This window comes from Carassius carassius, chromosome 46 (assembly GCF_963082965.1).
Source record: "Carassius carassius chromosome 46, fCarCar2.1, whole genome shotgun sequence".
In the NCBI taxonomy this organism is placed as follows: domain Eukaryota; kingdom Metazoa; phylum Chordata; class Actinopteri; order Cypriniformes; family Cyprinidae; genus Carassius; species Carassius carassius.
The window spans coordinates 22,554,640-22,568,046 of record NC_081800.1 but is presented as its reverse complement, the minus strand read 5'-3'; the positions used below and the strand labels follow the sequence as shown (position 1 = coordinate 22,568,046).

Genomic DNA, 13,407 nt, shown 5'->3' with positions numbered 1-13,407 from the left:
GTGCAAGAATTGGAAACTCTAGGTGAGTATAGTACTATTTTCTAGAAATGCTTACACGTCAGGTTCCAGTTAGTGATAAGACCTTACTTGGAATCCTTAGAAATGCTTACCTTGAAATGAGTACATGAAGTTGACTTTCTCCATGTAAGAATTAGATTTTCTCATCTCTAGGGATTGGAATTGGTGTGGTTGATGTTGGTTTAGAGTGGCGTTTAGCAAATCATTTGCGTGCACATCAGACTCCATCCATTCTTGGTGTCATCAACGGAAAAGTGGCTTTCTTCCATTACTCTGTTGTTAAAGGCTATGGTCTAAATACAAATATTAAAATATTAAAAAATTTAATTACAATTCTATTACATTTCATTCTTTTTAAAATACTTTTAATTTTTTTGAAAATGTATAACATGTTATAAAATTATGTTTTAAAAATAGAGAACTGTGTAAATATGTTTTATTATAAGAATGTGTGCCTATAAAATATTTATTTAAATACAAATTGTACCAAATTTAGAACATTTCTAAAAATAAGTTACTTTCATTAGTTAATTACTACTTTATTGTATTTGTAATACATTTTGAGCATATATAAAATGTTATATATACTTAAAAATATTTCGTAGAAATATAGTGTTCATTGTAGGCATGTCTAAATACAAATATTATAAATAATTAAATTTCTTGATTACATTTTTTTATATTTTTATTTTCAAAAATATATTAAATGTTATAAAATTATATTTAAAATAAAATATCTACATATAAATGTTTTATTAAATATTATATCTCTCAAATGTATGATACTATAGTATGTTATTATGTGTATAAAGTATAGCAATATACTACACAAACAACAAATCAAATGCCTGTTTTTATTATATAGGCCTATTATACAACGCAAACTGTCGCAGGCATTTCTGTGACACTCATGACAGTGTGTACAGTTTCACAGTATAAACACACCTTCACCAGCTAATCAAGCTCAGGCATACTAGAAACTTATATATTACAGTGATAATATACTGCAGTGTAAATATGATTGTGTGTAACTATCACTAAACTGTTTTATTATCAAATGCATAAGACAAGAACACATTATTTCAATACTATTCTAATTGTTTATTATTTTTGGCTTTACAGTGATTTCCAGCCTATATACAATGAAGTCAGCATGCATTCAAAAGTCACCCTCTTTGCTTTTAATGCACAGGCACAATCATTCATCTGTACATGTTCTTCCAAAGATTGTCATTGTGAAATTCTCCAAACATAAACACTTGCTCTATCTCTGAAATGACATCACAAACCTCAATTACTTTTTCAATTTACCTCAATTACTCTCCAACCAACTGGTAACACACACATTTCATAATGCAATCAGTTACCAAAAGTTAAAATCAAATTTGTATTGAATATCCTGTCAGAAAAGCATAAACTGTATAATTTATTCTGCATTTATTTGCCTCATTTTTTAAGCAATATTCATTAAACTGTGATATATTGTGGATATATTGTGGATATTAATAAATTACATTATGCATGAATATGTATAAACTTGGTTTAAACTGTTATTCTAATGAGTCATTAACAGCATAAAGTATTCTTAATGTATATAGTGAACAGTGCAAATGTCATACTATCAAAATGTCAGTGATAGATTAAATTGCTTCCACAGTCTACTAAAAATAACTGGTACTGAGCTGTTTGTTTCTCCAGTAAACACTCACTCCCTCACACACACACACACACACACACACACACACACACACACACACACACACACACACTATGGCTCAGTGTAGTGCACTGGCAGGGAGTTCCACTGCTCATGTCCGTACATGAGGAAGCTGAGCGCAGTGTGGAGATCCTCCAGGTCTATGTTGGCGAGGAAACATCTCTGGAGTTCAGCTTCCACGGAGCTCCCTCCGGACCCTCGACCCTTCAGCAGCACCACAGCAGACTGACACAGCAGCCAGTCCGTCAGCTCATCCATTCTGGCCCCAGTCAGTCTGGCCAACACATGCTTCCCCCACAGGCTGATGTGAAGCATGTTAGCAGCCACACGTGCACTGGGGCGCTGCAGAGCATCAGGGACATCAGAAAATCTCAGTATCATTTTGATGACCGGTACAGATTATGATTATGTTGTATCTAGAGCTGAAACAACGAATCGATTTAATCGATTAAAATCGATTATTAAAATAGTTGTCAACTAATTTAGTCATCGATTCGTTGCTAAATAACTTTTATTTGCCGTAAGCGGCTCATTTCGTGCATATTTCAAATCTGCGGTGACCAAAGTGTGGCAGTAATGAGCCACCGGAGGTTTTACTCAGCCAGTACAACAGGAGAAGTAGCGAATAGCCAATAGCTGGCCTCGTTTTATGTCACGTGCTTCCCGAACAGCGTCTCTGCAGCATTCAGCGTGATGTGGGAGTGCTTTACTTTGAGCCTTCAAAAAAGAAGAGTAACCTGTAAACTCTGCACTACTGAACTGTTTAAGGGGACGTTCACATATCGCGTCTTTTGCACGCTCAAGTTCGTTATTTCCAACACCGCACCGCATCGAGTTAAAACCATCTCAACTTTTCAGAATGCCGCAAGCGCACCGCAGGTCATGTGACAAGAACTAACCAATCAGCTTCATCCTTTCCCGTAACGACGTTAAAAGCTCAGTCAAGATGAAAGGAACAGCTGATCATAGTTGTATATGGATTTCCATTTTGAAATAAATTTAGTAGCAGAGCTACTGCAAGCGATTTTTTGAGCTGCAAATCCATTTATCCTTTGCTGAAATTTCCGCGTCTTCCAGGAGAGAGCACGTCATGGTTGCTTAGCAAAGGCAGACGCCTCAGGGGCGTCATAACAAAATATGAAAATATGGATAATTTTGTGTCGTTTGGTCCACGGTGGTCCACAGCCCTCTCACAGCCTGTTGTTAAACAGTTGTGTCACCTTAGTGGCGCGAAACTTTTCACGTAATCGTGCTACTCGTATGAGGAGGTTTTCAAGGTACCAGCTGAGCTTTTGGAGCGTCGCAAAACCGTGATGCCATGCGTCCTGTTCCGTGCTCCAGCACGGTTAGCGCTCACACTACATGCGAACCGCGCCCGAGTCCAACTAAACCGTGCTCTGGCCCACCTCTTCCAAGCGGGCCAGGGCCGGCCAATCGAGCCGCGCCCGGGCACGGTACGGAGCACTCACACTAGTCAAACGAACCGCGCTTTGGTGATCAAACGCACTCGGGCACGGTTCAAACTGGCTAGTGTGAGTACACCCTTAGACTTTCATTTGTGCAGATTCTCCAGTACAATGTTGTTTGCAAATGTTTAGTCGTAAAAGCTGATAACATTGCTTTTAACAGTTAACATTTAAAGCTTTACAAACATGTTCTGTGATCAGTTTGTCGTTTACCAGTTCAAAATTCAGTCGTGCAGGAAAGATTCCTTAATAAGCTTTGTTCAGGATGTTAAACTACTTTAGGAGCTCTAAGGACTGCCATGGTGAAAACATTATTTGAAATCTACTTGTGAAATTTGCTAAAGTATGGGTCAGTGTTCTGATTGCAGAAGAGTTCGACAAAGGATTACTAACACAATAAAACAACTCCAGGTATATTTTTGATGAGGATATGACAGTGCAAAATGGTTAAAATCTCTTAAAAATCTATGCTGAAGGATAATGACCATTTATTAATAATTTACTTGGGGGAAAAAATGGAAAAAACTAAAATATAAGTACATATACCGATTAATAGTAAAAATAATCGACAGATTAATCGATTATCAAAATAATAGTTAGTTGCAGCCCTAGTTGTACCCAATAACACATGCAGAAATTATATTGTGTTTTTAAAAAAAACCCAACAATAAAAACAAAATAATTATAATAAATAATATTAACTATTAAAAAACGTAATGCAAATCAGTTTTGTGAAATAAATGGTCTTTTTTTTGCTTAATATTTTAATCTTGACAGTGGTAAAGCCCAATTATATATATATATATATTTTAACAGTGTCAAGATTAAAATATTAAGCTAAATGTTTTTTCTTTTGTTTATGACCTAAATATTTTGTAAAAAAAAAAAGTTTTATTTAAAATGACAGTAAACATTTTTGTGCAATTTAGTCATGTTTTGTTAATGTTATAAAACATTAAAAAATTGACTATAAAACTTCAAGCCAACTTTAATGACATGAAACAAAACCAAATATTGTGAACACAACTGCTTTTGCCAGTATAGTTCTTGGTGAATATTATACCTTGCAAATGTTTCTGCGTAGCAGCAGCTTCACTACTATCTGTACATCGTCAGTTACAGAGGCAGGAAGTGGAGGAAGCTGTTCTTCCTGATAAGTGCGTCCCTCCAGCCCCTGTGAGCTGTAGAAGGGGTTCGGCTGACTGAAGAGCTCATAGGCGATGGTCCCTACAGCCCAGACATCTGCTTTACTGTAATCAATCATCACCCCTGGACCTGGAACTGCTGTGGCCACCTAGATGATCAAGAACGCATAAATATCCTTCATTTGATAATATAAAATGTTCAGTATATGTCATTTTATCAGTCAAAAGGTAAGCAGCTCAGTTATTTAGCAATGTTCTAGGTCTAATACATGGTGTATGGACAGAATCTATGGATTGTCACTCATTTTCTGCGGTAACTGACAGCATGGCACAAAACATTGCTTAAAAAAAATTTTTTTGCCTTGCATTTCTTTGAAAAGTTTAGGGACAATATATATTTATTATATAATTATTATTATTACACATACTAAGCAAAAAAATAACAGTAAATACATTAATGATGTTACTCTTTTAAAATTCCTATTCATCAAAAAAAAAAAAAAGTCTACAAATATATAAGCATCACATCAGAGAAGGCATCTCACGTTAAACTAATTTTTTTACATAATAATAAAAATATAATAATAATAAATAATAAGAAGAAGAAATTATACTTGAGCAGCAAAGCAGCATATTAGAATGATTTCTGATGGATTATGTGACACTGAAGACTGGAGGAATGATGCTGAAAGCTTCAGCTTTGCATCACAGGAATAAATTACATCTTAAATTAAGCTGCAATAAGTTTAAGTTGTAATAATATTTTGCAAATTACTGCCTTTACTGTATTTTAATCAAATAAATGCAGTCTTGGTGAGCACGGGTGACTTGTTTAAAAAATATAAAAATTATTGCTGTCCCAGTGGTAGTGTACAGTACATGCATAAAAGTAGTATTATTTTTTAAAGTAGATTTTTGAATTACTGGCCTGAAAAAAATCCTTCATATTGAGCCCTGACACTTTAAGAGTTATTCCAGATGTTTCTCACCTCAGGTGCCATCAGACAGGTGTTTCCCCCTCTGTTAACCCACCGGCTGTCGAAGGGTAGTTTGAGGCCTAAATCTTCTGCCAGACAACAGCCGAAATCAGTGATCACCAGTCTGGGACAACCGGCTTTAAAATAAAAACACACATTACAGCAATGTTACAATTAATGTGACTATACCAATTACCTAATGATGGCATAATACTGCAAGTCAACACTGGCCTAAAATGCTGTCTACACCTACAAGGGACCCTTACCTCTGTCAAATTCCAGGAGCACATTGTCTGATTTGAGGTCTCTGTGAGCAATGCCCTGTTTGCAGAGATGATCCACCCCTTCCAGCAGCTGCAGCAGCATGAGAGATGCCTGCATCCGGTTCAGCACACACACCTCCAGGTACTGCCGCAGGGTGCATGGGTAACTACAGCACAGACACATCAATCGTGACTTTACAGATTAAACTAAATTTAATTTAATTTATGCATTTAGCAGACGCTTTTATCAAAAGCATCTTACAGTGCATTCAGGCTAACATTTTTTACCTAATAGATATTAAAAAATAAATAAATAAATAAATAAACCACATGAGCACCGTTTATGAAAATCAACGTCTTAAGTCAAAGGTTTTTTGTTGTTGTTGTGACATGTAATAAATAGATACTTAACATATTCCAAATTAAACAAAAAATAATATTAAATTATTAGAAAACACTAAATTATTATATATAATATATTATTATATGCATTCTAATAAAATATTATAATTTATTTATTTGTTATTTTCATAATAAATAAATCTAAACAATACTTATTGTTTTTAACAAATACTTTTTAATTTTTCATAAATAAATATTGTACTAAATAATGATTTTATTCTATTTTAATGTATTATTTTTATAACAAACACATCAAATACAGATTTATAATATAAACAACATAATTGTTATCATTAACTATTATTTATTTGTATTACTCTTTTTTTTATTTTAGATATTTGTTTATAACAAATACATAAAATATTTAATTATTTATTTGTATTCTTATTTTTATAGTATTTATTTATAATTTATAACACATATTACTTTAATACAAATTTAAATTAAATATGTATTTTATTGTTATAATATTGTTTTATAACAAATACATTATTATAATAAAGAATAATAATAATTATTATTATTATTATATATTAAATAAGAATTTATATATAAATATATTAAATAGTATATAGTGCTTTTATGATTCCTCACTTCTTCATGACCAGGAACAGTGTGCGATTGCTGCCCAAACCCTGTGGATTGAGTCGGGCAGGCAGGACATCGGGGTACTCCTCCTGAGCTCCAGGCAGCAGCGGGACCTCAGCAGTGAAGGCCCGGTACACTGTGATCACGTTGGGATGAGCTGTCAGTCTTTTAGGCACCAATCCAAAGTGGCTGTAAAAATAGTAAAGCCATTAGCAATGATTACGTAAGTCTATTTTAAGGCCATGATGTACAGCTAAAGTTTACATATGAACTCACCCATCCAAAGCAATCTCTCCTTGCTCTTTTGTAAAGGCCTGTGGACATGCAGGAACCAACTCCATGGACATAGAGCGAAGGATGGCATCACTTGATGAATCAGCCTATTGAACGGTCAAATTTTCATTAAAAAAAGCTGTTGATCTATTCTGGAATATTGTATCGTATAGGCATTCTACAGAAAACACAAAATAATTCCTTTATTCCAAAATAGAATATAGCCAAAATGGTCTAAATTCTCACCCCAATGTTCCACATCATTTTGATAGCTAAAGGAAAGCTGGGTGTAGCATGAAATCTAAGCGGTCCTGCTTTCTTATTGTCATCATCTGTTTCTTTCTGGTTCAGTTCCACCAGTGAATACTTCCCGTTCTCCACAGGGGCCCCGGACGGAGCCGCTGCCTCATACACTGCTGCATTGCAACCTTTCCCGATCTGTTTCCCAATCACATAGTCCTCCAACTTGTACCCTGATGTAAAGGGCTTCAGAGGGGTCTGGAACTTCTTCTTTCTGAATACAGCCTGCTTTGAAAAATTGCAGCAGACACTTTTTCATGAGTTTATTTATATAAATATGAACGGAGACATTGTATTCCTAAATAATAGCATGCACTTACTGACAAATTATAAATGCATACATCTTATAAACTGTAATTTGCACATATTTATAATACTCTCTGCATTCATTTGCATATGGGCTTTTCCAATTGACTAGGTCTAATGAATTAGTAATTAGTAATCTGATGAAATAGATAACACCAAACAATGACATGTAAAAACATTAAATTATTACTGCACTGTTCGGTAATCAGACTAGGTTAACTAATAACCTGTTCCTTTCTTAATTATGTTTCAATGACATTTATGTGAGCATAATATTATAATATTAACTTTTATAAGTATTATATAACAAGTAAAGAATGCAACATTGTAATATTATATTAATAAAACAAACATAATATTAAAAGTTAAATTATAATAATAATTGCATTACCGGTCTGTTTGGATTAATTACATTTTTTTATGTTTTTAAAAGAAGTCTCTTATGCTCACAAAGGCTGCATTTTTATGAAAAATCTGTAAAAGCAATAATATTTTCAAATATTACAGGAACAAATGTTTTGTATTTTAATATTAAAAAAGGTAACCTATTCTTTATAGGTTACATATTTATATTTAAACTACTTTTCCATTTAAGCATTTGGCAGACAATTACCAACGCAAATATAATTTTTTCATGCATTATTTGGTAATCAACTAACTTACGACCATGCTCTACCATTTAAGCTAAATGAATGTTCAGTTATTATTATGCTATATCATTATTATAATTAGATAACACAACAGTAGTAATGGTGTCTTTCACCTGTATCTCCTGACACAGAGCAGCGCTTGTCCTGTCCTCCTCCAGCTGCTGTTCAATTAGCCCCAAACCCACCCCAAAAGCCAAGAAAACAGCCCTGTTTCTGGGTGCACCACCTCCAGCCACTCTCCTGAAAGCCCCAGACTGGAGCTGGGCGGCCAGCCCGCTGAGAGAGAGACGGAAGAAGCGGTACCGACCTGGTAGGAAGGTCTGCGGCTGGACGGTGCGTGTCGGCCGGGACACACGCAGCCGCTCACCGCGGAACTTCGCAGCAACTCGACTGGCTGGTTTGAAGAGCCCCAGCTGGACAAGCGACCTCCCCAGCTCCAACCCCCGACTGAGAGCATGTTTCATTGACATTTTGAGCCGAATGGAGAACTAAATTTCACTTTGTCTCTTCTTCCTTCTCACTTCTCGCAGTGTTTATGTAACGCTGATTGGTCCGTGAGACGTCACTTTTGTTTACATCGTACAAAATAAAAGTCACAGGAAGCGTGTGTCACAAAAGATCGCACATCTTTTAAGATAAAAGTACATATAAAAAGTTCAAAGCAGTGAGTCAATTATTAAGCACACAACAGTTCAGAATATGGTTATAGTTTATTCGTTTACATTCATATATTTTAATTGGGAAATAATACAACTATACATCCATTCAACACATTTTAAATCTGTTTATTCTGCTCATCTGGTTTGTAACGTGGCTTAAAGCTTAATTTATATTATAGTCGAATTCCCAACAGTGTTTTCTTTTGCCAACAGGTCATCAGGGCCAAATGAAAACGGCAGGAGCTCCTCCACTGTCATCAGTTTGTAAGATCCATCAGATTTTGACAGATAAACATCCCAATGAGAGCCAAACTGCGAGACAGATGACAGTCTGTTAAATGACATCAGTGGACGCTGAATCATTCATTGTCCATTACTCACATTCTTTTGTAATTGTTCTTTGTTATAAGCAACACCTAACATCACACCTACTTTTACAGACATTTCTTTCCAAATGCACAGTTTGTCATTGCAGACTCGTGTTTGGTTCTGACTGATTACTTTTTTACACATCATATTTTAAATGCACATTTGTCTCTTTATAAATTATAGTAATAAAAGTTATTTTTTGAAGAACTGACCTCTCTCATGAACTGCCTGCAGGCTCCACATGGAGAAATAAAGCGGTCTTTAAGGTCACTGCACAAAATATAAGTTTATACCAGGACAACACTACTCACTTATACTTCAATCAATACATATATATACAGTAGCTATATATTGAAATACTGTACCTGGCAATTGCGATGGCTTTGAAGCTGGTATATCCCTCAGACACAGCTTTAGAGATAGCAGTCCTCTCAGCACACAGTCCAAGAGGGTAGCTTGCATTCTCTACATTACAACCTGTTAGGAAAACAGTCCTGTAGATTTTTACATAAATTCATGCCTCATATTGCCTGTTCTTTTTGGGATTCATGTATTATTGGTGATTCATTGGTACCATTCAAAAGTTTTGGGTATGTAAAATTGTTAGTACTTTTATTCAGCATTAATGTTCGCATGATCCTTCATGAACGTTCAGATTTGCCATCACAGGAATAAATTACATTTTAAAATATATTCAAATAGAAAACGTTGTTCTAAACTGAAAATATTATTTTAAATTGCAATATTTCACAAATGAACATGAAATGATCAAACTGATGTACATAAGAGACTTCTTTCAAAAAACATTTTTAAAATCCTACTAAACTACTTTAGTTACTTACTCCTAAACTTTTTATGTATGTACAGTATAGCGTTCAGATAAAAAATACACGTATATTAACACTTAACTCATTGAAAAATGTTGTGTCCTCTCACCTGTGAACACAGTTCCATTGCTTGTTAAAACAGCTGCTCCAACTCTGAACTTGCTGTAGGGACAGTATGCCCGTATTTTGGCTTCCTGAGACTTCTGAACAAGTTCTTCTGGGTAATATTGATTCATAATGCTGCTGACTGGAGACGCAACTTGTTCTGACAGCCAGGCACTAAATGTAAAAAAGTTTTGTGTGTGAATGTTAAAGGAGGGAATTAGTAATGCAATGGCTCTTTGACACTTATGAGTAATTTGGTGAAGCAATATAAAAATTCCCATTTACTTAAAAGTTTATTTAGATGACAAGGTGTAGGTGAATTTTCACGAACAGGACAAATCATCCTCAACATATATATATATATATATATATATATATATATATATATATATATATATATATATATACAGTACAGACCAAAAGTTTGGAAACATTACTATTTTTAATGTTTTTGAAAGAAGTTTCTTCTGCTAATCAAGCCTGCATTTATTTGATCAAAAATACAGAAAAAATGTAATATTGTGATATATTATTACAACTTAAAATAATAGTTTTCTATTTGAATATACTTAAAAAAAATAATTTATTCCTGTGATGCAAAGCTGAATTTTCAGTATCATTACTCCAGCCTTCAGTGACAACCAGTAACATCCAGTGTGTCACATGATCATTTAGAAATCATTCTAATATTCTGATTTATTATGAGTGTTGGAAACAGTTCTGCTGTCTAATATATTTGATGAATAAAAGGTTAAAAAGAACTGCATTTATTCAAAATAAAAAAAAATTCTAATAATATATATTCTAATAATATATTTTCTTTATTTTCAATTTTTATCAATTTAACACATCCTTGCTGAATAAAAGTATTGATTTTATTAAAAAAAAGAAATAAAAAAAATTACTGACCCCAAATTACTGACCAGTAGTGTGTATTGTTATTACAAAATATTTATATTTTAAAAACATAGCTTCTTTTTTTTATTTATTTTTTTACTTTTTATTCATCAAAGTATCCTAAAAAAGTATCAGATGTTCTGAAAAAATATTAAGCAGCAGAACTGTTTCCAACTTTGATAATGAATCATCATATTAGAATGATTTCTAAAGGATCATGTGATAATGATCCTAAAAATTCAGCATTGCATCACAGATATAAATGATAATTTAAAGTATAATACATTTAAAAACAATTATTTTAAATTGTAATAATATATCACAATATTACATTTTTTCTGTATTTTTGATCAAATAAAAGCAGGCTTGATGAGCAAAAGAAACTTCTTTCAAAAACATTAAAAATAGTAATGTTTTCAAACTTTTGGTCTGTACTATATATACATTATATATATATATATATAAATGTTGTTAAACATTCTCAGAAGTACCAGAAAATATTTAAAGGATTAGTCTACTTCCATAATAAAAAGTTCCTGATAATTTACTCTCCCCCACATCATCCAAGTACATGCCTTTCTTTCTTCACTAGATAAGACACTTATTCCTCGGCTGGGATCGTACAGAGCCCTTTGAAGCTGCGCTGAAACCAGAGTTTGGACCTTCAACCCGCTGGCCACCACTGAAGTCCATTATATAGAGAAAAATCTGGAATGTTTTCCTCAAAAAACTTAATTTCTTTTTGAATGAAGAAAGAAAGACTGAAGAAAGAAATATGAACATCTTTTGTATGACATGGAGGTGAGTAAATTATCAGGAAATTTTTATTCTGGAAGTAAACTAATCGTTTAATTGAAGTTACTAAACAGAATTAATGGTAAAGTAACTAGATGGATGAGTAAAGATTGTCCTGTTTACTCAGTCCAGAATGAATGCAATAAAGAGGCAAGTAAGAGCTTGTTTGAAACTTCCTGTATTTAAAAAAACAAAACCATGATGGTTCCATCGATCTTATTAACAGCTAGATTTCTTCCAGGTCATTCTATCAAACAGCTTCATGAGATGCATCAAGGAAAGAGTTTCATGTTAGCACATATATTTACCTTCAAGCATTCATGAAAAAGCCTTACGTAGAATACAGTGCCTTGCTAAATTATTTGTACCCCTTAATTTTCTTTCACATTTTATGTTGCTGCCTTATGTTAAAGAGCCCCTATTATGGGTAATGAATGGTTCATATTTTGGTTTAGGGAGTCCCCAGTAACAGGTTTACATGCATGCAAGGTCATCATTTTTTATATGCATTTTTTTTCCTTTTTTGCTCAATGAATCCCAAACGTTCAAACACTTGTAGCACTCTATAGACTCCTATACACACTGAATCACTTGTGATACACACTGAATCACTTGCGATACACACTGAAACACTTGTGCGTACAAGTGAATCACTTGGGATACACACTGAAACACTTGCGATACACACTGAAACACTAGCGTGTACAAGTGAATCACTTGCGATACACACTGAAACACTAGTGTGTACAAGTGAATCACTTGCGATACACACTGAAACACTTGCGATACACACTGAAACACTTGCGTGCACAAGTGAATCACTTGGGATACACACTGAAACACTTGCGATACACACTGAATCACTTGTGCGTACAAGTGAATCACTTGCGCATACATGTGAAACACTATATATCTTTGCAAATATATGAAAGACATGCGGTTACATAAAAACTCTTTGCATATACCCTGTAATCGCCCACGTACTGTTGTGCCTGCACAAAGACTGCACTTTCAAACATTCTCGCGTGAGAGAGAGCATATAGCTCAAATTTTCTCCACGTATATGGCTCCTTCCAAACTTGTTTAAAAAATGAGGTATTTGTTGTTATTCTTTACACTAGGGTTTTTCATATGTGATCCCACTTGTGTAATTGCCAATTCTGATTTACATCAGATTTTTTTTTTTTATATGATTTACATTTTCTTTCCCGTGTCCTTCGGTTCATTTAGTTCGAATATATGAGGAGAATATTTGAGCTATAACTTCCAGTTAGTGGGTTTAATTGTATTTATGTAAAAAAAATATATTTTTTTTTTATTATTTTATATTATTATTTTTTTTTCTCACGTTTTGAAAGGGTAAACTCTGGTTCACACTCCAATACAGTAGGTGGCGATAATGCACCTAACTTTGGTGCTACCCGCCATAAAACCGAAGAAGAAGAAGAAGTACAACTTTCGGTTGCAATGAAACGACTTCCGGACACACTGAAAATGTTAATGCTCTCTCACACGCGAGAATGTTTCAAAGTTTTTTTATATTTGCACAGATATAAAGTGTTTCACTTATACGCACAAGTGTTTCAGTGTGTATTGCAAGTGTTTCAGTGAGTATCGCAAGTGTTTCAGTGTGTATCACAAGTTTTCAAA

At 33.9% G+C, this 13,407-nt stretch overlaps 2 protein-coding genes across 2 annotated transcripts; both read right to left on the bottom strand.

The window, feature by feature from the left end:
• Positions 1-1,532: 1,532 nt before the first annotated feature.
• LOC132129416 (serine/threonine-protein kinase PINK1, mitochondrial-like) lies at positions 1,533-8,681 on the bottom strand. The gene is made up of 8 exons (XM_059540995.1): positions 8,219-8,681; positions 7,096-7,374; positions 6,853-6,956; positions 6,583-6,765; positions 5,590-5,753; positions 5,336-5,460; positions 4,265-4,495; positions 1,533-2,077 (listed from the first exon to the last, which is right to left on the bottom strand). The coding sequence occupies exons 1-8, from the start codon at positions 8,573-8,575 to the stop codon at positions 1,787-1,789; spliced, it is 1,734 nt and encodes a 577-aa protein (XP_059396978.1). The 5' UTR covers positions 8,576-8,681; the 3' UTR covers positions 1,533-1,786.
• A 225-nt stretch (positions 8,682-8,906) lies between these two features.
• LOC132129593 (cytidine deaminase-like) lies at positions 8,907-10,207 on the bottom strand. The gene is made up of 4 exons (XM_059541227.1): positions 10,070-10,207; positions 9,499-9,610; positions 9,346-9,403; positions 8,907-9,076 (listed from the first exon to the last, which is right to left on the bottom strand). Exons 1-4 carry the CDS (start codon positions 10,194-10,196, stop codon positions 8,933-8,935), a joined length of 441 nt encoding a protein of 146 aa, XP_059397210.1. The 5' UTR covers positions 10,197-10,207; the 3' UTR covers positions 8,907-8,932.
• Positions 10,208-13,407: the final 3,200 nt, after the last annotated feature.

Excerpts from the sequence above, each read along its gene's own strand:
- LOC132129416 (XM_059540995.1), bottom strand. The coding sequence starts at position 8,575 with ATGTCAATGAAACATGCTCTCAGTCGGGGGTTGGAGCTGGGGAGGTCG. Across the intron at positions 5,461-5,589 it reads GCTCCTGGAATTTGACAGAG|CCGGTTGTCCCAGACTGGTG; the intron begins GTAAGGGTCCCT and ends TTTATTTTAAAG. Across the intron at positions 4,496-5,335 it reads CCTGTCTGATGGCACCTGAG|GTGGCCACAGCAGTTCCAGG; the intron begins GTGAGAAACATC and ends TTGATCATCTAG.
- LOC132129593 (XM_059541227.1), bottom strand. The coding sequence starts at position 10,196 with ATGAATCAATATTACCCAGAAGAACTTGTTCAGAAGTCTCAGGAAGCC. Across the intron at positions 9,611-10,069 it reads CAATGGAACTGTGTTCACAG|GTTGTAATGTAGAGAATGCA; the intron begins GTGAGAGGACAC and ends TTTTCCTAACAG. Across the intron at positions 9,404-9,498 it reads AAAGCCATCGCAATTGCCAG|TGACCTTAAAGACCGCTTTA; the intron begins GTACAGTATTTC and ends TATTTTGTGCAG.